Source organism: Oncorhynchus kisutch, linkage group LG6, assembly GCF_002021735.2.
Source record: "Oncorhynchus kisutch isolate 150728-3 linkage group LG6, Okis_V2, whole genome shotgun sequence".
In the NCBI taxonomy this organism is placed as follows: Eukaryota; Metazoa; Chordata; class Actinopteri; order Salmoniformes; family Salmonidae; genus Oncorhynchus; species Oncorhynchus kisutch.
In genome coordinates this window covers 49,701,702-49,723,467 of record NC_034179.2, presented here as the reverse complement: position 1 = coordinate 49,723,467, position 21,766 = coordinate 49,701,702, and the positions used below count along the sequence as shown (strand labels likewise).

The following is a 21,766-nucleotide window of genomic DNA, read 5'->3' as shown; positions in this document are numbered from 1 at the left end:
GCTTGTGTGTGTGATTCTCTTTCTTCTCTGCCGGACGGATAGTCAAGATGCTGAGCCCCTCGGACTCGGATGCTGAGCTGATGTACTATCTGACCTGTTTGTACAGGGATCCCAGGAGGATGGTCCTCCACAAGGGCTCCACAGGCCTGGGATTCAACATCGTGGGTGGGGAGGACGGAGAGGGCATCTTTGTCTCCTTCATCCTGGCGGGAGGGCCCGCCGACCTAAGCGGAGAGCTGCGGAGGGGAGACCAGATCCTGTCGGTGAGTTTACCCCTACAGACGCACATAATGATATTTATACTGATAATGTTTCTACATATACACACACACTTATACTTTCCTTTACACGGATCAGTCGTCCTGGTCCCTTTGCAGAAAAACAGCCCCAAAGCATGATGTTTCCACCCCCATGCTTCACAGTAGGTATGGTGTTCTTTGGATGCAACTCAGCATTCTTTGTCCTCCAAACACGACGAGTTGAGTTTTTACCCAAAAGTTCTATTTTGGTTTCATATGACATTCTCCCAATCTTCTTCTGGATCATCCAAATGCTCTCTAGCAAACTTCAGATGGGCCTGGACATGTACTGGCTTAAGCAGGGGTACACGTCTGGCACTGCAGGATTTGAGTCCCTGGCGATGTAGTGTGTTACTGATGGTAGGCTTTGTTACTTTGGTCCCAGCTCTCTGCAGGTCATTCACTAGGTCCCCCCGTGTGGTTCTGGGATTTTTGCTCACCGTTCTTGTGATCATTTTGACCCCACGGGGTGAGATCTTGCGTGGAGCCCCAGATCGAGGGAGATTATCAGTGGTCTTGTATGTCTTCCATTTCCTAATAATTGCTCCCACAGTTGATTTCTTCAAACCAAGCTGCTTACCTTTTGCAGATTCAGTCTTCCCAGCCTGGTGCAGGTCTACAATTTTGTTTCTGGTGTCCTTTGACAACTCTTTGGTCTTGGCCATAGTGGAGTTTGGAGTGTGACTGTTTGAGGTTGTGGACAGGTGTCTTTTATACTGATAACAAGTTCAAACAGGTGCCATTAATACAGGTAACGAGTGGAGGACAGAGGAGCCTCTTAAAGAGGAAGTTACAGGTCTGTGAGAGCCAGAAATCTTGCTTGTTTGTAGGTGACCAAATACTTATTTTCCACCATAATTTGCAAATAAATTCATTAAAAATCCTAGAATGTGATTTTCTGGATTTTCTTTTCTCATTTTGTCTGTTATAGTTGAAGTGTACCTATGATGAAAATTACAGGCCTCTCATCTTTTTAAGTGGGAGAACTTGCACAATTGGTGGCTGACTAAATACTTTTTTGCCGCACTGTACATATGAGATGAGTAATGTAGGGTATGTAAACAAAGTGGCATAGTTTAAAGTGGCTAGTGATACATGTATTACATAAAGATGTAGTAGATGATATAGGGTACAGTATATACATATACGATGAGTAATGTAGGGTATGTAAACATTATATTAAGTAGCATTGTTTAAAGTGGCTAGTGATATATTTCACATCAATTTCCATTATTAAAGTGGCTGGAGTTGAGTCGGTGTGTTGGCAGCAGCCACTCAATGTTAGTGGTAGCTGTTTAACAGTCTGATGGCCTTGAGATAGAAGCTGTTTTTCAGTCTCTCGGTCCCTGCTTTGATGCACCTGTACTGACCTCGCCTTCTGGATGATAGCAGGGTGAACAGGCAGTGGCTCGGGTGGTTGTTGTCCTTGATGATCTTTATGGCCTTCCTGTGACATCGGGTGGTGTAGGTGTCCTGGAGGGCAGGTAGTCCCCCCCCCCCCCCCCCGGTGATGCGTTGTGCAGACCTCACTACCCTCTGGAGAGCCTTACGGTTGTGGGCAGAGCAGTTGCCGTACCAGGCGGTGATACAGCCCGACAGGATGCTCTCGATTGTGCATCTGTAGAAGTTTGTGAGTGCTTTTGGTGACAAGCTGAATTTCTTCAGCCTCCTGATGTTGAAGAGGCACTTCTACGCCTTCTTCACAACGCTGTCTGTGTGGGTGGACCAATTCAGTTTGTCCGTGATGTGTACGCAGAGGAACTTAAAACTTACTACCCTCTCCACTACTGTCCCATCGATGTGGATAGGGGGGTGCTCCCTCTGCTGTTTCCTGAAGTCGACAATCATCTACTTTGTTTTGTTGACGTTGAGTGTGAGGTTATTTCCCTGACACCACACTCCGAGGGCCCTCACCTCCTCCCTGTAGGCCGTCTCATCGTTGTTGGTAATCAAGCCTACCACTGTAGTGTCGTCCGCAAACTTGATGATTGAGTTGGAGGCGTGCATGGCCACGCAGTCATGGGTGAACAGGGAGTACAGGAGAGGGCTCAGAACGCACCCTTGTGGGGCCCCAGTGTTGAGGATCAGAGGGGTGGAGATGTTGTTACCCACCCTCACCACCTGGGGGCGGCCCATCAGGAAGTCCAGTACCCAGTTGCACAGGGCGGGGTCGAGACCCAGCGTCTCGAGCTTGATGACGAGTTTGGAGGGTACTATGGTGTTAAAAGCTGAGCTGTAGTTGATGAACAGCATTCTCACATAGGTATTCCTCTTGTCCAGAGGGGTTAGGGCAGTGTCCAGTGTGGTTGAGATTACATCGTCTGTGGACCTATTTGTGCGGTAAGCAAATTGGAGTGGGTCTAGGGTGTCAGGTAAGGGGGAGGTGATATGGTCCTTGACTAGTCTCTCAAAGCACTTCATGATGACGGAAGTGAGTGCTACGGGGCGGTAGTCGTTTAGCTCAGTTACCTTAGCTTTCTTGGGAACAGGGACAATGGTGGCCCTCTTGAAGCATGTGGGAACAGCAGACTGGGATAAGGATTGATTGAATATGTCCGTAAACACACCAGCCAGCTGGTCTGCGCATGCTCTGAGGACGCGGCTGGGGATGCCGTCTGGGCCTGCAGCCTTGCTTGATACTACCAATCCCGCATGCGGGAGCGTAATCATCGCCTCAAACTAATTAGCATAACACAGCGGACATAAATATCCCTAGAAAATGTTCCTATTCATGAAAATCACAAATGAAATATATTGAGACACAGCTGTCATCTCAGTTAATCACACTGTCATCTCAGATTTTCAAAATATGCTGTGTAGCCAACGCTAGACAAGCATTTGTGTAAGTTTATCATAGCCTAGCATGGCGTTATGCCCTGCTAGCAGCAGGCAACATTTTCACGAAAATAAGAAAAGCAATCAAATTAAATCATTTACCTTTGGAGAACATCGGATGTTTTCACTCAGGAGACTCCCAGTTAGATAGCAAATGTTTCTTCTCTCCAAAAATATTTTTTTTTTAGGCGAAATAGCTCCCGTTTGTTCTTCACATTTGGCTGAGAAATCGACCGGAAAATGGTCACTACAACGCCAAACTTTTTTCAAAATTAGCTCCATAATATCGACAGAAACATGGCAAACGTTGTTTAGAATCAATCCTCAAGGTGTTTTTCACACATCTATTCGATAATATATCCGTCAGGACAATTGGTTTCTCATTAGAAGTGATTGGAATAATGGCTACCTCAGTACTTTACGCAAGATTTTCTGCGGGAGCCATCATGTGACCGCTTGCTCAATGTGGTCCCTTGCGGCTATTCTTCAACATAAATGCGTAAAATGACGTCACAATGCTGTAGACACCTTTGGGAATAGGTAGAAAACGTAAGCTCATTCGTAGCCCATTCACAGCCATATAAGGAGTCATTGGCATGCAGGGCTTTCAAAATATGGGGCACTTCCTGATTGGATTTTTATCTGGGTTTCGCCTGTAACATCAGTTCTGTTGCACTCACAGACAATATCTTTGCAGTTTTGGAAAAGTTAGTGTTTTCTATCCAAAGCTGTCAATTATATGCATAGTCGAGCATCTTGTCGTGACAAAATATCCTGTTTAAAACGGGAACGTTTTTTATCAAAAAATGAAAATACTGCCCCCTAGTTTACAAAAGGTTAACACGTGTCTTTTACTGAGAAGAGGCTTCCGTCTGGCCACTCTACCATAAAGGCCTGATTGGTGTGCTGTAGAGATGGTTGTCCTTCTGGAAGGTTCTACCATCTCCACAGAGGAACTCTAGAGCTGTATCAAAGTGACCATCGGGTTCTTGGTCACCTCCCTGACCAAGGCCCTTCTCCCATAATTTCTCTGTTTGGCTGGGTGGCCAGCTCTAGGAAGAGTCTTGGTGGTTCCAAAATGAGGCCACTGTGTTCTTGGGGACCTTCAACCCTGTCTCGGAGCTCTACGGACAATTCCTTCGACCTCATGGCTTTGTTTTTGCTCTGACATCCACTGTCAACTGTCCAATCAATTGAATTTACCACAGGTGGACTCCAAGTTGTTGAAACATCTCAAGGATGATCAATGGAAACAGGATACACCGGAGCTCAATTTCGAGTCTCATAGCAAAGGGTCTGAATACTTATGTAAATAAGGTATCTTTTTTATTTTTAATACATTTGCACAAAAAACATTTAAACCTGTTTTCGCTTTGTCGTTAGCGGATAGTGCTTGTAGATTGATGTGGGAAAAAATTATTTAATTCATTTTCGAATAAGGCTGTATGTAACCTAACAAAATGTGGAAAGTCAAATGTACTGTAGATGTTTCAAGCAAACCGCTATAGTCCCTGTGCCCAAGAATGCAATGAATCATGGATCTTGGAGATCTCGGAAGAGGCACTGCAAGTGTAACTATGCTGACGTAACACTTCATGATGTTTCACCGTGAAAACAGTTCTCATGGGCACACGAATCCAAAATAATGTAGGCCTATGCCATTGCAAAATCGAATGCTTGTAATCGAACGTTAACATCTTCTAACACCTTTTTGGCCTACTGTCGTTAACGTATAGCCTACTTGTTGAATGTGCGCATGTGCAAAAATGGCCAATTGTGTGTAGATTGATGAGGAAAATGTTGTATTTTATCCATTTTAGAATAATAACGTAACAAAATGTAGAAAACGTCAAGGGGTCTGAATACTTTCCGAAGGCACTTTATGTACAAACATACAGTATACACATGTGCGTGCAAACACATTCTGGCATCGTATATCTGGAGCCTTTGAGGCTATAAATGAACAACATGTTGACCAACTATTGCAATGTTTGTCTCATTACTCATATGTTTTTTTTTTAAAGAACATCATTATTTATTTATTTTACCTTGATAATTTCACTATTTTTGGATTATTTTCACTGATTGTACAAAACATTAGGAACATCTGTTCTTTCCATGACTAACTGATCAGGTGAATCCAGTTGAAAGGTATAATCCCTTATTGATGTCACTTGTTAAATCCACTTCAAATCAAGTGTAGATGAAGGGGAGGAGACAGGTTGAAGAAGGATTGTTCAGCCTTGAGACATGGCTTATGTGTGCCATTCAGAGGGTGAATGGGCAGGACTAAAGAGAATTGCATTTGAACGGGGTATGGTTATAGTGTAGTTTGAGTGTGTCAAGAACTGCAACGCTGCTTGGTTTTTCACACTCAACAGTTTCCTGTGTGTATCAAGAATGGTCCAACACCCAAATGATATCCAGCCGACTTGACACAACTGTGGGAAACATTGGAGTCAACATGTGCCAGCATCCCTGTGGAAACGCTTTCAATACCTTGTAGATTCTCTGCCCTGACGAATTGAGGCTGTTCTGAGGGCAAAAGGGGTTGCAACAAAACTTTAGGAAGGTGTTCCTAATATTTTGAAAAACCCAACAGCGACGCAGTTCTTGACACCCTTTTTTGAAAGATATATTTTTTCACAAATGCAGTGTACTGGGCCTTTACTAGTATTAGAGGACTGACATAGACGTCAAGCAGCTCGACAGAAAAAAATGAAGAATTCACCATCTCAGCTTTGCTCTTGCAAGAATCAATAGTTGGAATTGTAACAGTGTTGCCCTGTCCCTTTCTCTGCGATTGTCTTTCGAATAGAATCCAGATAGAAAAAGGCCCTGTCCTTAAAAACGTTTCATCACATGGTGCAAAGTTATGGGCAAAGACATAAAACATCCACATCATATTTTATATTTTTCTTGGTCAAATAACATGGAAACAACCACTTTTTTGTGCTGTATTAATTTGCCATTCTTACAAACCTCTTAATGTAAATGTACATTACTTGTTGTACATAGGCTGGTCATCTAGGTTTGTACCTGTAGACTTACCATCACCATGAAGAAAAACAAGACACAATACGGTAATTGAGTACACTGAGACATGAAGTGGTTTGTGATGATGTGGCTCAGTTGGTAGAGCATGGTGCTTGCAATGCTATGGTTGTGGGTTTGATTCCCACGGGGGACCAGTACGAAATAGGTTGCATTTGCAAGGTATTTCAAGAAACTGGAAGATATACGTAAAGCGAGTATTTTTTATATTCCACAAGTAATATCAGATACACTTTTTTTGTACAGATAATTATCTGACTCAAGTTACAAATGCTGGTAAACACTCAAATACATTTATACTGAACAAAAATATAAATGCAACATGCAACAATTTCAAAGATTTTACTGTTACACCTCAAATAAGGAAAGCAGTCAATTTATATCAATTCATTAGACCCTAATCGATGGATTTAACATGACTGAGAATACAGATATGTATCTGTTGGTCACAGACCTTAAAAAAAGGTAGGGGCGTGTATCAGAAAATGTAACCACTATTTGCCTCGTGCAGCTTGACACATCTCCTTTGCATAGAGTTGATCAGGCTGTTGATTGTGGACTGTGGAATGTTGTCCCACTCCTCTTCAATGGCTGTACAAAGTTTCTGGATATTGGCGGGAACTGGAACACAATGTCGTACACATCGATCCAGAGCATCCCGAACATGCTCAATGGGTGACATGTCTGGTGAGTATGCAGGCCATGGAAGAACTGGGACATTTTCAGCTTCCAGGAATTGTGTACAGATCCTTGCAACATGGGGCTGTGCATTGTCATACTGAAACATGAGGTGATGGTGACGGATGAATGGCACGACAATGGGCTTCAGGATCTCATCACGGTATCTCTGTGCATTCAAATTGTCATCAATAAAATGCAATTGTGTTCATTGTCCATAGCTTATGCCTGCCCATACCGTAACCCCACTGCCACCATGGGCACTGGGTTCACAACATTGACATCAACAAACTGCTCACCCACACGACGCAATGCACTGGCCTACGGTTGTGAGGCCGGTTGGACGTACTGCCAAATTCTCAAAAATGAAGTTGGAGGCAGGTTATAGTAGAGAAATGAAAATGAAACTCTGGCAACAGCTCTAGTGGACATTCCTGCAGTCAGCATGCCAATTGAACGCTCCCTCAAAACTTGAGACATACCCTACAATAGCCTTTCTGATGCCCCTGCCCTGGCAACTTGATCAGAGTAGGCAGTTAAGGTGCATTTCAGCTCTGGCCTGATTTACATGTCTAAGAATAACTTGTTCCCTCTTTCTCTCAGGCATGTACTCTCAGGCACGTAGTCTTTCCCTCAGTCTCTCACTTTCCCTCCCACTTCCCAGTCTCTTCACGTCACACTGTCAGACAGGCATTGAATAGTAAGCACACAGGCACACACACACAGGGGTTGAGATTAATGGGTTGAGAGGGAAGGAGGGAGGGACCTGTTTGACTTGTTATTTTTTTGATGTACAAAGTGGAAAATGTATGTACAGATCAATGTGTCTTTGTCAATGCAGGTTAATGGCATCGACCTACGCGGGGCCACCCACGAGCAAGCGGCTGCAGCACTAAAGGGGGCGGGCCAAACGGTCACCATCATTGCCCAGTACCGTCCCGAGGGTGAGTATCAGCTGTGACGGTTAATCACTGAGCTTCATGATCAGGGTGAAAGGCACATGACAACACACACTCTAGAACAGTGGTCGCCATCCCGTCAATTGCAATCGACTGGTCAATCTTAAGGCATTCCTAGTCGATCAGCAAACTTTTCTGTTGAATAGCCAACGATAAAGCAGTGCACTCCCGTTTATTAAATTCCTTTCACGCTATTAGCGATAGGTACACTTGATTAACAAGACCAACTCAGTGGCCTTGTTCCCGCTCTGAGATTGGAAGGTTGGAAGTTCGATCCCAGGCCGAGTCATACCAAATACTGGTAAAATTAGACCCAATGCATCTCAGCTTGGCACTCTACATTAAGGAGATAGATTGTGGGTAAGGCCCTGCGATAGACTAACGTCCTGCCCAGTGGTGTACTTGTACATCAAGCTGCCTCAAGCAACAGAAACAGAAACCTGCTCCTCTGAGCCGTTCCATCTCACACAAGCCAAGGCTAGTGCAAGGCTACTTACACTTGATTAACTTTCCTGGTACACCGGGCAGGCGAAGTGGTCCCATTTTGAAAATTTTCATTAGTCTGAATGTGCAAATTCAGCTACCTGGGTGGTGAGAGGTGGACCCTCTGTTGCTCTCTCCCTCCATTCGCTGAGAGACTGACCTTCAGATGCAGGCACTGCGAGTCCAGTGAAATCAAATAAAAAATGTTTCACTACCCAACCCTCATTCATACAGCACTGTTTTTAATGTTGCATTGGCTCAGAAAAAGTGAATGATCACTGCCCTAGGATGACCACATCCTGTGTACAAATATTGACATAATTTCACACTGGGTTGCTTTGATTGGTGTGCCAAGACATGCCATATTGGATTAAAGTCAGCAATTGCATTTGGCGATACTTCAGGGGATGACTGCAGTAACAGTGAGTCGTGGGCCTGGACTTTCAGAATCACTGTGTAAAGGTGCATTCTGGGAAGATTGTTATGTTCTGAATTGGTTTGTCTGAAGGTTGTCCTCAGAAACAGTAAAGGGTATGAAGTTTGAGACTGTTTTGACACTGGGGATGTAAGTGCCTGCTTGAATCATGTGGTTGAGATTTGACCAAAAAAAACAGACTGGCACACAGGACTCCCTGCTGACGATCACTCCCCAAACTGACGACTGCTCTCTTTTCTCACCCGTCAGAACTTGCTTTGTGCTCCCCGCGCCGGGCCCCTTCGCCAGCACCAGGTTTGTGCCATGTGATCAGCGCCCAGGGTCAAAGTTGAGCAATCTGGCCCCAGTGGCAGCTCTGAACATGGACGTTCCTCACGGGGGGCTTGGGGGGGAGGATCACTGGAGTGTGGCCAGTCACGGGCAGTCCACTTACCCCTGCTCATTCACAGGCTTATTCCTTGGGTCAGACAGCCCCTCCTCCCCCTTTTTGTCCCTCATCTCCCCAACTTGCAAGATCTTACCTCACCCCCCTCTCCTACACACTCACACACACCAACACATACAGTACACATACTGCAGATCGGGGTGGGCAGTATCCAGTATCCCGAATATGATACAATTATTATTTTGGATAAACGACTTCAGTCTACATCTGAATGTCTAAAATCATAGAGAAATTCTAAATCCTGATGTGGCCCTCAACAAAAATATTTCCCACCCCTGAAGTAATTGTGAATAACAATACGAACTCACATTTGCTCATAGAAATGTATTATCGGATAAGTACTTGTTGCCTTCACTAGCACACTGAACTGTCTGCCAATATAATTGATGACAATCAAATTAAAAGCTGTCAGTTCTGTTTTCCATAGGATTTTGGCAATGGCAGGTCAAAGAAGAAACGTGGGAGTATTTGACAGCAATTCTTTCATTTGAGCCTATATTGTGATGACGGCACATAACTGCTTGGATACAATCATCAAGCTTTGCAATTGCTCTTGCTTCCATATTATGGCAGGTCACCTTCACTGCAGGAAATGTAAAGGAAATACCAGTACAGTGCCATAAAATAAATTGTTGCTGAGTAATTGCTTGTCTATTTGAGAGTTTTGGGCAGTGTATCAAACCTCAAAACTTAGTGAAGATTTAACTGAAAGTTGAAATACCGCTTTTGATCATTCAGAACCGCCTAACTAATAAACCAAGATGCAAGATGAATCGTTGGATATGCAAGTGTAAACAGAACCTCAAATCCCAATCCACACTTTACAACATTTGAATCCTTCTTTCCACCACCACGTTACCCTTCCACAGCCTGCGGTGAACACTGTATTACGTATTTCACTCTGCATGCACAGATGCATACCTCATTTCCATTCACCCCCCTTCTATATGGCTGTGACCGAATTCTTATGTTATGTCCTGGGTCATTTTTGAATTTGCGTGGCATTTGTGTCCCTTGCCTTTGCAACGATGAAAAACACGACATATAGTTTCACATCATATATGTTTTTTTGTATTATTTTGTTTGTTGTATTATTTTGTTTAGAGATCTAACGATTATTTTAAATGCAGAAAAATATTTAATATATTGTATAAAAACAATGGTTGTGTGTTCCTTAGTTTCTTTGTAATGCACCAACTGTCGTAAATATAGAGACGAGAATTCAGTCACAGCCTGTCTTTCAGGTCCTGCTACTATACCCCAGCTCAGAGCCCTAAACCAATGCCCACTGTGCTTTTATCCTGGTATAAGACATGATCTCATATCATCCATCAACACATCCATCAACACATCCTATTCCATCCATCAACACATCCTATTCCATCCATCCACACATCTTTTTCACACTGAATGCAGTTTCCTTTCAGAATTTTCTTCCCACCAAAAAATGTCACTCTTCTTCCTAAATTGTGCTTGATAATGGCCAGATGTTCTAAACCTTTGTTCAGAGAGAGAGAAAAAAAGAAAATACATTTAAGGCCAACATTTAATTGCCTGTTCAATTCGTCATTTATTTATTTAAAAAAATGGTTTGGTTTTATTCCTTCAAAAAATTACAGACCAACATTGCATTGGTGCAAAAGCTTAGTATATAGGTAACAGGATTTATTTTTAGGTAGCACATACCATTAAAGTTTCCTTTAAAAAAATATATGTTAATACACTATTTAAAAATACATTTTTCTGATTGCTAAGTTTCATGTCCAAATTATCCCAATAAGTGTCTAAAATTGATTGTGTAGCTCAATAAAGTTGTAAAAATATGATTTACCCATAAAACACAAAAGAAAATCGAACATGTCATGTCATAAGCCATGGAAAAAATGTTACAGAATTACAGAAATTTTGCTATGAAACTGCACACCACTGAAAGCATGGGTAAGGGTAAGGAAACCAATATAGTGCACTCGGAAAGTATTCAAACCCCTTCCCTTTTTCCACATTTTGTTAGATTACAACCTTATTCTGAAATTGATGAAATTAATGTTTTTCCTCATCGATCTACACACAATACCCATAATGACAAAGTGAAAGCAGGTTTTCAAAATTTTAGCAAATGTATAATAAAATGTAAAAAAAAATTTGCTTAAGTATTCAGACCTTTGCTATGAGACTCAAAATTGAGCTCCGGTGCATCCTGTTTCCATTGATCATCCTTGAGATGTTTCTACAACTTGATTGGAGTCCACCTGTGGTAAATTCAATTGATTGGACATGATTTGGAAAGGCACACACCCACAGTTGACAGTGCATATCAGAGCAAAATCCAAGCTATGAGGCCAAAGGAATTGACCGTAGAGCTCCAAGACAGGATTTTGTCGAGGCACAGATCTCGGGAAGGGTACCAAAACATTCTGCAGCATTGAAGGTCCTCAAGAACACAGTGGCCTCCGTCATTCTTAAATGGAAGATGTTTGGAACCACCAAGACTCTTCCTAGAGCTGGACGCCTGGCCAAACTGAGCAATCAGGGAAAAGGGCCTTGGTCAGGGAGGTGACCAACTACCTGATGGTCACTCTGATAGAGCTCCAGAGATGGGAGAACCTTCCAGAAGGACAACCATCTCTGCACCAATCAGGCCTTTATGGTACGAGTGGCCATACAGAAGCAACTCCTCAGAAAGGCACATGAGTTTGCCAAAAGGCACCTAAAGGACTCTCAGACCATGATAAACAAGAGTCTCTGGTCTGATGAAACCAAGGTTGAACTCTTTGGCCTGAATGCCAATGTGTGGCTTCGGGACAAGTCTGTCCTTGAGTGGCCCAGCCAGAGCCCGGACTTGAACCCAATTGAACATCTCTGGAGAGACCTGAAAATAGCTGTGCTGCGACGCTCCCCATCCAACCTGACAGAGCTTGAGAAGACCTGCAGAGAAAAATGGGAGAAACTCCCCAAATACAGGTGTGCCAAGCTTGTAGCGTCTCACCCAAGAAGACTCAAGGCTGTAATCGCTGCCACAGGTGCTTCAACTAAGTACTGAGTAGAGGGTCTTAATACTTAAGTATATATTGTATTTCAGTTTTTTTTTAAATATATTTGCAAATATAAAAATAAAAAAACGTGTTTTTGCTCTGTCATTATGGGGTATTGTGGGTAGATTGATGAGGGGTGAAAAAGAATGTAATCAATTTTATTATAAGGGGTCTGAATGCTTTCCGAATGCACTGTAGCTGCATGACTGCTCAGGTTTGCAGATGCGACTGTTTTTCATTATACTTCTTAGTAGCTCAGTTGGTAGAGCATGGTGCTTTTATTGCCAGGGTGGTGGTTTTGATTCCTGGGACCACCCATAGTTAAAACATATGCATGTAAGTCGCTTTGGAGAAAAGGATCTGCTATATGGCATAATTATTATTATATATTATAAGTGGCGCAAAACAAGATTAGACAAATCTCAAATTAAAACGGTAGACCTGGCATCTTTGTCAAACGAAACAAAGATTAAGGAATGGCTCTTTGACACTCAAAAGGTTTTTCTTCAGATGACACGATTTTCCTCAGACACATTACAAGACCTGTTTTAGGACCTCACATCTCGTTAGATCACTGAATATCTTTCTCTCTTTCTCTCTCTGCATCTCAGTATTGCAATGCCTGAATATGTCAACGCTGAGAACGGTCTTTCTGCTGGTTGTAATGCGCATCCTCATCTCTCTCATTGAAGGCACAGCCTGTGTGAATCTGCTCTTATTCTCCCCAAAACTGCATTCTCAGGGGGAAGCACATTACATGTGTCTGGGAAGAAATTGGCTTTAAGACTCGCGGATTCCCTCTTTGGATGATTTGTTGTGTTTGTGTCCATGTATTTTCTATGGAACCTTACTGATGTAAACTGTTCCAGGAGATGTTTTTTTGTCCAATCTGAATAATGAACTCTCTCCGTCCAAACGTTAGTCTGATTGACTGGGTCATGCGCTCTCAGTCCTGCTTTAGCTAACTGCTATACCGAGGTATGTTGTGGGCTTTAGGCTGAAGTGAGTCTTTCTGCATCATTAGCTGAATGGCTGCCCAGGGCTTCAGATACGACTTCTGCAGCAGCGTTTTATTACAAGGATAGTTCACGCACATTACTATCTCACATTTAATTACATATTTAGTTTCCTCACAATCAAATCGGTCTATGGAAAAAAATATATACTTTTTGAGCTGGTTTACCTAGCCACGGTCACCAACCGCTGACTCACATCCAAATAATTTAAGTAACTTCAAAGCTACACAATCCCTTTCAGAGACCTTGTGATTATTTGGTCTGGTAGGGGGCTTTGAACCTTTCTCCCAAATGTCATCACAGTAGGTTTCATGAGATAGTATTAGCATTATGTTAGCATATTGGGGTCAAAATGTAATTAAACCGCTGACTTCAAAGTTATATATATATATCATCCCCAAACTTTATGTAGAGGTGGTGTCATGACAAGTTTCAAATTGATGGAGCAAAGTGGCATGGAGTTCAATGGAAACACAGTTTGCCATTTCTTCTTGGAAGATATCATTACTGCTTTTCTGAGCATTTCTATATTTTTCTTTCTGCATTGTTGAAAAGGGGCCCATAAGTAAGCATTTCACTCTTAGTCTACACCTGTTTTATGAAGCATGTTACATCAAATTTGATTTAAATAAGATTTTAGGTTTTTGTGGATGTTTGGTTTGGATGGGGCTTCAACTATCCTGAGAGCAGCATTTTAAAGGACTATCTGAGCTTTCTGTATTGCATGTGCCCTTCAGACACTGTCTCTAACATTGATTGCTTTCTGCACAGTATGTCGAGAATGTTACCTTGCATAGGGTGTGGTGGAGGGAGGGGGAGTTTGCAGGGGGACTCTCAGAGCTGTAAACAGAGCATTCACTCAGTAGGACAGTGTAAGGTGAAGTTTCCCAAGACGCTGATCTTGGGTCAGTTTTACATTTTTCCCACTACGGCTAGGATTGGGGGAGGATAAGTTGGTCCTTCATCTGTACGTAGGGGATTTTTACCCCCTGAGCCAATAGGACTGCCATTATCGAACCTGTTCTCTGTCCTGTCCCACAGCCACCTTCATGACCAGCCTTTGCAACCTAGTATTTTGAAACGATCCAAAACCGAGAGACAAATTCAACAAGGCAAATCACTGGGAATGCACTTTCTAAGCAACAGTAAAGGATCGTTAATATTGACAAAATCATTTAAATATTATGATACGCATATTGACGTCTTCATTCAACTTACTACATTAAAGAAACAAACCCCAAAAAAAATTCAACTTTTGGACACAAGTATATATCGGGGAAACAAAATCAGCCATTACAAAAAAAAAAATTGCATAAAAATACATGCCAATATCAGTGATATTTTTACATAGTAATACTGTACATACATCAATCAATATAAATCAGTTGAAAACATTGTTTCTGTCCATTGAAATGTAAGCATTTAAACAAATATATATCTTTGTTTTTACACTAAACGTCACAATAATCCTTTGGGCTATGCATCCCAAATGGCACCCTATTCCCTACACAGTGCACTACTTTTGACCAGGACCAACCTAGGTTACTGTTCTGAACAGATTCCCCCCTTCTTTCCATTGCAGTGTAGGGCAGTATACATTGAGTGTAAAACGGAACGTTATTGTACTCCTGGGTGTTGTCTTTCCCTTGCAGAGTACGGGCGCTTCGAGGCCAAAATCCATGATCTGCGGGAACAGATGATGAATCACAGCATGAGCTCTGGGTCCGGATCCCTCCGAACCAATCAGAAACGCTCCCTTTACGTCAGGTGGGTCTCTTTTGGACTGTCATCCCAAATAGATAGCATTTACCTTAATAATTCTACAATAGTATGTCTCCTTCTGTTACCATCACAGAGCACAGTTTGACTATGAGAAGGCCAAAGACAGTGGCCTCCCTAGCCAAGGCCTCAGCTTTAGATACGGGGACATCCTCCACGTCATCAACGCCTCAGACGATGAATGGTGGCAGGCCCGAAGGGTGACCCCCGATGGGGACAGCGAGGAGATGGGGGTTATCCCCAGCAAGAGGAGGTGAGTGTTGGATGTGCTAAACAAAACCGTAACGTGGTTGACCAAAAGGCTAGCTTCTGATCCGGGGGGACAGTGGACTTTTTACGTCCCTACCTGTGTGCACATTTGCTTGAGAGATGAAAAAAAAAAAAAAGATGTTTTCCCAACAAAAATAACATTGGGTGTATCATTTTACTGCAATAAATACTTAATTGTACACAAGCTATACTGAACAAAAATATAAACGCAACATGCAACAACTTCATAGATTTGACTAAGTTACAGGTAATATAAAGAAATCAGTCAATTGAAAGAAAATAAATTAGGCCTTAATAGATGGATTTCACATGACTGGTAATACAGATATGCATCTGTTGGTCACAGATACCTTTTAAAAAAGTAGGGGCGTGAAACAGAAAACCAGTCAGTATCTGGTGTAAACACCATTTGCCTCATGCAGCACGATATCTCCTCTGCATAGAGTTTGTAGGGGTATTGTTAGAGAGGGGTAAAGAAAGCTTTTTGTTCGGGCGACTGGCAGGTATTAACCCTACCGAAAGGAAAAGAGTAGGATAGATCCCGCTACCAGACACACACACACACACACACACACACACATCGGCAAAAGTGACTGGCTGGATCAGGCCTGGGCAAAGGCCGACCCGGGGGCCGTATGCGGTGACCTGATATAGTACGGCCCGCGGAATCATGCTCAGATCACATAAAGAATTTGCGATAGTAACGTTTGTAAAAACATATTTCTAATTCAAATGAAAAGCCCAACGAATTCTCGCCTTTGTGTAATGATTTAACTACCACCGCTGTGGGACATTTATTTTGAATGCACGTATAAATAACAACAACACGAGGACAGCCAGTGGCTGAAACACTTCAGTTTACAATTAGTAGCTAGCTAGAAATTGCGCAAAAAAGAATTTTTAAAAGAAAAGGAAAGTAGACAATGAATGTAGGGTGTTCCAGCAAGGGTGGACATCGAACTATTTCTCAAATCTTATTTGTCACATACACATGATTAGCAGATGTTCGTGCAAGTGTAGCGAAATGCTCTCCTTATTTGAGGCATCAGGGAAAGCTGTGTGCTTAGTGTGGAAAGCGTCGCAGTCTTGAAAGACTAGAACTTCTCCCGACACTTCCAGACGAAGCATGCAGAGAAATATTAGGAATATGTATTCTGAGCAGAGGACAAGAGCATCGACAGAGTTGCTTTCTCAGTTGCAAAAGCAGCAAGGACTTTTCACGAAACGGCATTCAAACGGCGAGAGCCAACGTTAGCTACCGTATGTACTGTCCCACAAAATTGCTAAACATAGCAAAGCCATTCGCTGAGGGCGATTTTAATTTAAAGAATGTTTAATTGACTCTGCAGCAATACTTTGCCCCGACAAGAAAGAGCTGTTTGAAAATGTTCCCTGGCAAGACGAACAGTGACACGGCGTATTGTAGACTGTGTGAAGCCCCACAAAATGACAAGCAAATCAATTGCAGCAGAGGGAGCATTGGGGAAATGGAAAATCCACTCTAATATGACTTCTTTTTTTCTTCTTTTGTGTGTCTTTCCTTGCACTGGCAGGGTTGAGAGGAAAGAACGAGCACGTCTAAAGACAGTGAAGTTCAATGCCAAACCTGGAATGGATTCAAAAGGGGTAAGTGCTAAGATCTTATACTAAGGACTGGCAAGTCAACTTAACTTTTGAAGACGTTTTACGAAATGTAAACGCTTGTAAACCCACATACTGTATATCAAATAAATTCCTTTAAGTAGAAAAAGTAGCCTCTAAACGTAGTTTTTATCTGAATTAATGTGAAATTAATCAGATTACCCTCACATTAGGAGAGGTTGTGATAGGCTAATACTATAGATGGCCTTAAATGACTAAGGTCTCTCTGCCTGAGTGGAAAAGACATCAACACATCTCTACTGGCTGTCCCCTCTCCCTGACAGCTTTCCCTCACAGCCCTGACCCTAAATAAACGTTGCACATTAGATCATTAGATTTGTTTTAAATGAAGCATTAGAGGATATTCTTTTAATTTCATGAAACTCCCAGCCTCTGCAAAAGCAGAAGCCAAATTACCATACTTTGTACTCTTATTCAATTTTGGACATAACAGCAGGACATTCAGCCGTGTTCATCATTGTTTTTGCCTACCTATGTTACAAGTAAAGAGAAGATTTTGGTTTTGTATTTGCTGCACTCTTATTTAAAAGGGTTCCAATAGGTTTTGGAGGGTTAGGCCATACACATGTATTTAAATGTTTAACAGATGCCCCTCTTCTTTATATATATATTTAAAAAAAAGTTGTATTGACAAATTGCAACTAAAATAATGTCCTCAAGCTTCCAGTAAGGAGATACACAACATCCTCTTAGATTATGGCTGAAGTATGACTCTTTTAGCCTCCCAAAGAGGCAACAATCTCTTGATTTGGTCACTAGGTGTTGAACTAAAGTCGATATAGTATTTGAACAAGAAGTTCCACTTTTGTATTTATTTTATTTGCTTGCGTGCCTCACTTAAAAAAAAAAAGAAGAAGATATGTTTCACATTTTATTACATTTGTATGGCCTTAGGGTCTACCCAGAACCCTTTTCATCTGAATAAGCTTGTCTGTTGGGCAAGTATCCATGGCAATGTCATAACTAGCTCTGAATGTGTGTCTTATAAAGCAGACTTTTGAAACATGAAATGGTCCCTGTATTTTGATGTGGCTCTGGGTCAAACTTTCAGCACTAATGGGCTAAGAAGCAGGATTTTTCCAGCAGTTGTGTCAATACAAGAATTATTTTACAGTCAGTGACTTGCATAACTGATCAGGTTTAATTCCCTGAAGGTGTGGGAAGGACTGTATGCATCGTTTACAGCATGTCCTTTACAGCTGTGATTAATAGCAATAGGACACTAAGTATGCGTCCCAAAAGACATCATATTCCATATATAGCGCACTACTTTTGACCAGAGCCCTACGTGTGTAATATATGTACACATTGCAGTAGTAGCGTTGCTGTATCCTTCTCAATTGAAAATGAACACGATACTTAGTCTGTCACAGATGTTAACTACGTTAACAAATATGCCAGTATGTCAACCCTTCTGATACCCCTGTGTAAGAATCACAACCACTGTGATACATGATACAGCTTACTACTCGCACTACTTGATACAATTCTCAACTTTTATGCACACCGTAATCCACCCATTGGACACACTTATTTCAGCTGACAGTTAGAGCCAAATGTATCAAACACATGCAGTTGAGGTTGCTATTGAACCAGTTGCGGTGGTCACTGCTGGTTCAAAGAATACACCTTTAGAATGGGTTCATGAAGTACATGTCTGCAAATGAGTATCCGCCGCAGATAAACACGACAACTGCTATTCCTTCAGTCTCCTCCACGCTGCCTCCAAGCTTCTCAAACAGCGCTACTCACATTTTAGCTCCTAGAACTCCCAACCGCCACGGCATGGGATCTCATCCCTCCACCTCCCGAAGTTCGAACCTGCATGATTGTTGGACAGTCATTTGTGTCTCAGCCATGTTCCTTATTTCATAGCATGATCCTGGTAACGTGTTTGCTGCATGGCATACCACATATCGGCAATTATGTGTGTTTTCTTTTCAACACCTGTTTCTGTTCTGTTCTGTTGTTTTAGTTTTATTCTCACGTGTTTTCAGAATGTTTCGGGTGCAATTATGGTACATGAAGTAACTGATGGCAGATATTGCTGTGTAATTCTTCTCCATCACAAATTGAGTCATTTTGACAGTGTCTTTGTCAAACCGCATCTTTGTTGTTGCAATTCGAAAGTTGTAAAACAAAATGAGAGTTTTGTGAAATGTCTTGATTCATTTATTGAGTATTTTCTTTGCAAAATCAACCACATTCAAAATGATTAGGCTATTATAGTTCAACCCTGCTTGGCGGGATGAATCCGCTAGTGTAGCGTCAGTACTGTCCGTCTTGTGTAACATTTCTGGTGACCACGCCATCAATTCTTCATGTCCCACATATTGCAGCTAGTTGGTTTGTCAGCATGAATGTGGCAACAATTAGAGCTCCCTGTTTGCCCCACCCCATGCTTTCTTTCCTCCACAGTCATTCAATGACAAGCGTAAAAAGAACCTCATCTTTACACGAAAGTTCCCATTCTACAAGAACGAGCTGGGTGAGCAGGATGGCAGTGATTCCGAACGTAAGTACTGTAGGCTCGAACATGCTCACACATACAGGTACAAACACCGACACAGGTACATATAGGTGATACATAGGTGCGCTGTCGAAACGTGCGCCGGCCTCCCTCCTATCTTTTTTTTCTCTCTCTCTTTTGGCTCTGGTGGAGTGATGGCATCTGGGAGCTCAAGTCAAGCACTGAGCAGTCACCAGTGGTTCCTCAAAACTTCCCCCAGGGCTCATCTATCATGTCTTATCTGATATGACCTAAAAAATAAATAAATAATGTATTTTTAACTACAGCATGTGAGGATTACTGAAAGGGGTGATATAAGAGAACTGAAACTGTACTGGTGCTGAGCTAGTTAGGACCGGTTTAGGCTGGTCGTCTGGTGTCTGCACAGTGTCTGAACTGAGACCGATGATCTGAGCTGGACTAACCAATCTTGCCTTTCAGGATTTCACCGTTTCACCTCTTTAATGCCACTTACCATCTTCCTTCCTCCTTTCCGGCTATCCTTGCCTTCTCTCCTTGTCTTTGCTCTCTTGGGACGGCCATGTAGGACATCCCAGGAATAGGTGATGACGGGTATGGGACAAAGACGCTGAGTAAGTTGGTTTAGGAATGGTCCTGTCTGTTCAGTCAAACAAAACTCCCCCCCCCAAAAAAAAAAAAAACATTTCCCTTTTGAGTTTGGCCTCGTTTCCCCCCTCTTTGTTTTTTCGCTACCTTATTAACTCTTTTTGATAGCCTGTTTGCATGCTGCAGTATCACGACTCACTTTGGGACCTGATTGTCTTGATTTCTGTCACCTCCTAACATTAAGATTGTTTGCATGCCACAAAAAAAGAAAGATGGAAACAAAGTGTTTACTTTTTTTAATGCAACTATTCTGTTTATAGTAAATCTGTCTCTTTCTATAACAGACAGGTGTTGTCTGTTTGGATATACACTGGTCATCTGAATGGGATCAGCTCTTTTTAGGCTGGCATGCTAAGGGGTTCTTACTGTCAATGCTATGTTTTATTTGTTTTTTTATTTTACCTTTATTTAACGAGGCAAGTCAGTTAAGAACAAATTCTTATTTTCAATGACGGCCTGGGAACAGTGGGTTAACTGCCTGTTCAGGGGCAGAACGACAGATTTGTACCTTGTCAGCTCGGGGGTTTGAACTCGCAACCGTCCGGTTACTAGTCCAACGCTCTAACCACTAGGCTACCCTGCCGCCCCTGGCATGTAATATTTGTGTTTTTTAATTATCTCACTTATAGTACATTTTGAATGTTTCTCCATGGAATGAGTTTGACGCATTGTTGAATCCCATGAAAAAGAAAGCTGTTCTTGTCTCCCATTTCTTTTTCTGTCGCAACTTTTTATTTTACTGCGACAATAATGGACACCCACCCGTGTAACATTTGATTTCTCTTATATATTATTATTGATGTTATGTTGAGTCCATATCCCGGGATCAGAGTACAAATAGATGCAGAACAAGATCATGTTGGTAGTGTCTTGATTTTCATATGAAATAAAAAATAAAAAAAACAATTATGTGAAGTAGATTGACACTTTATAATTACAGCAGAACTATGGCTAGTATGGGGGGGGGGGATTTTGATGTGACTGTGTTTTGCGCATACTAACTAAATAACTTAACATGCCATCTCCAAGAAGCACCAATTAAATACAACTGTGAGTTGTCAGATAACAGTTCATATAGGTTTTCTAGGTGTTATGCTGAAGCCTTCAAAGTGAAGCAGGGCACTTGGGTGTGTTATAGTAGAAGGTTAAATTAATTGTGGCAAAGAGTTTTTTTTTTAGGTTTTGAGACAAGCGCACAATGTGATCATCCTCCTGAGAGCTCTAGTCGTGACCTAAATTAAATTAGGCCTATATTGACAATCTTTTGACTAAAGAAACTGATTTGATGTCATATTGTTTAAGTGTATGGACAAGTAATGCAATGAAGCGACCAATATATCACCCTAGTCATAACTTGACTGGTGGTCAAGGGTTCCTTTTGAGGTCCATATGGCAGTCCCTACCAGCTGTAGTTTGATTATCCACTCAGTACACTCATGTGTGGCCACAGCTGTAAATCAAAACACATCCACTGCTCGGAATTTCAGACGAGAGAAAAGAACCTCCGAGTTTGTTTGTTTGTTGTAAAATGTATACTTGAAAAGCCTGTTTGCATAGTGCAGCAGAGGAGTTGAACTCCCTTGGTAACAGCGTCACAATTCACTTCGAAAGCATTATAAACTCTCTCAGTCCCTATTTTTAGTATGGCGAAGTCACAATTTACACCAAGAGTCTTTTCATTG

At 42.0% G+C, this 21,766-nt stretch overlaps 1 protein-coding gene across 15 annotated transcripts in view; it reads left to right on the top strand.

The window, feature by feature from the left end:
* LOC109892939 (disks large homolog 2) overlaps nucleotides 1-21,766 on the top strand; it is a 195,740-nt gene that overhangs the window by 161,810 nt on the left and 12,164 nt on the right. For 10 of the 15 annotated variants that reach the window (XM_031826844.1, XM_031826850.1, XM_031826852.1 and 7 more), the window contains 6 exons: nucleotides 107-263; nucleotides 7,708-7,810; nucleotides 14,890-15,004; nucleotides 15,093-15,269; nucleotides 16,840-16,912; nucleotides 19,367-19,463. In XM_031826844.1, the coding sequence (XP_031682704.1) occupies nucleotides 107-263; nucleotides 7,708-7,810; nucleotides 14,890-15,004; nucleotides 15,093-15,269; nucleotides 16,840-16,912; nucleotides 19,367-19,463 (722 nt within the window). Of the gene's footprint in view, nucleotides 1-106; nucleotides 264-7,707; nucleotides 7,811-14,889; nucleotides 15,005-15,092; nucleotides 15,270-16,839; nucleotides 16,913-19,366; nucleotides 19,464-20,004; nucleotides 20,051-21,766 lie in introns of all 15 variants that reach the window. The other 5 variants (XM_031826847.1, XM_031826846.1, XM_031826842.1 and 2 more) reach the window with 1 other exon arrangement.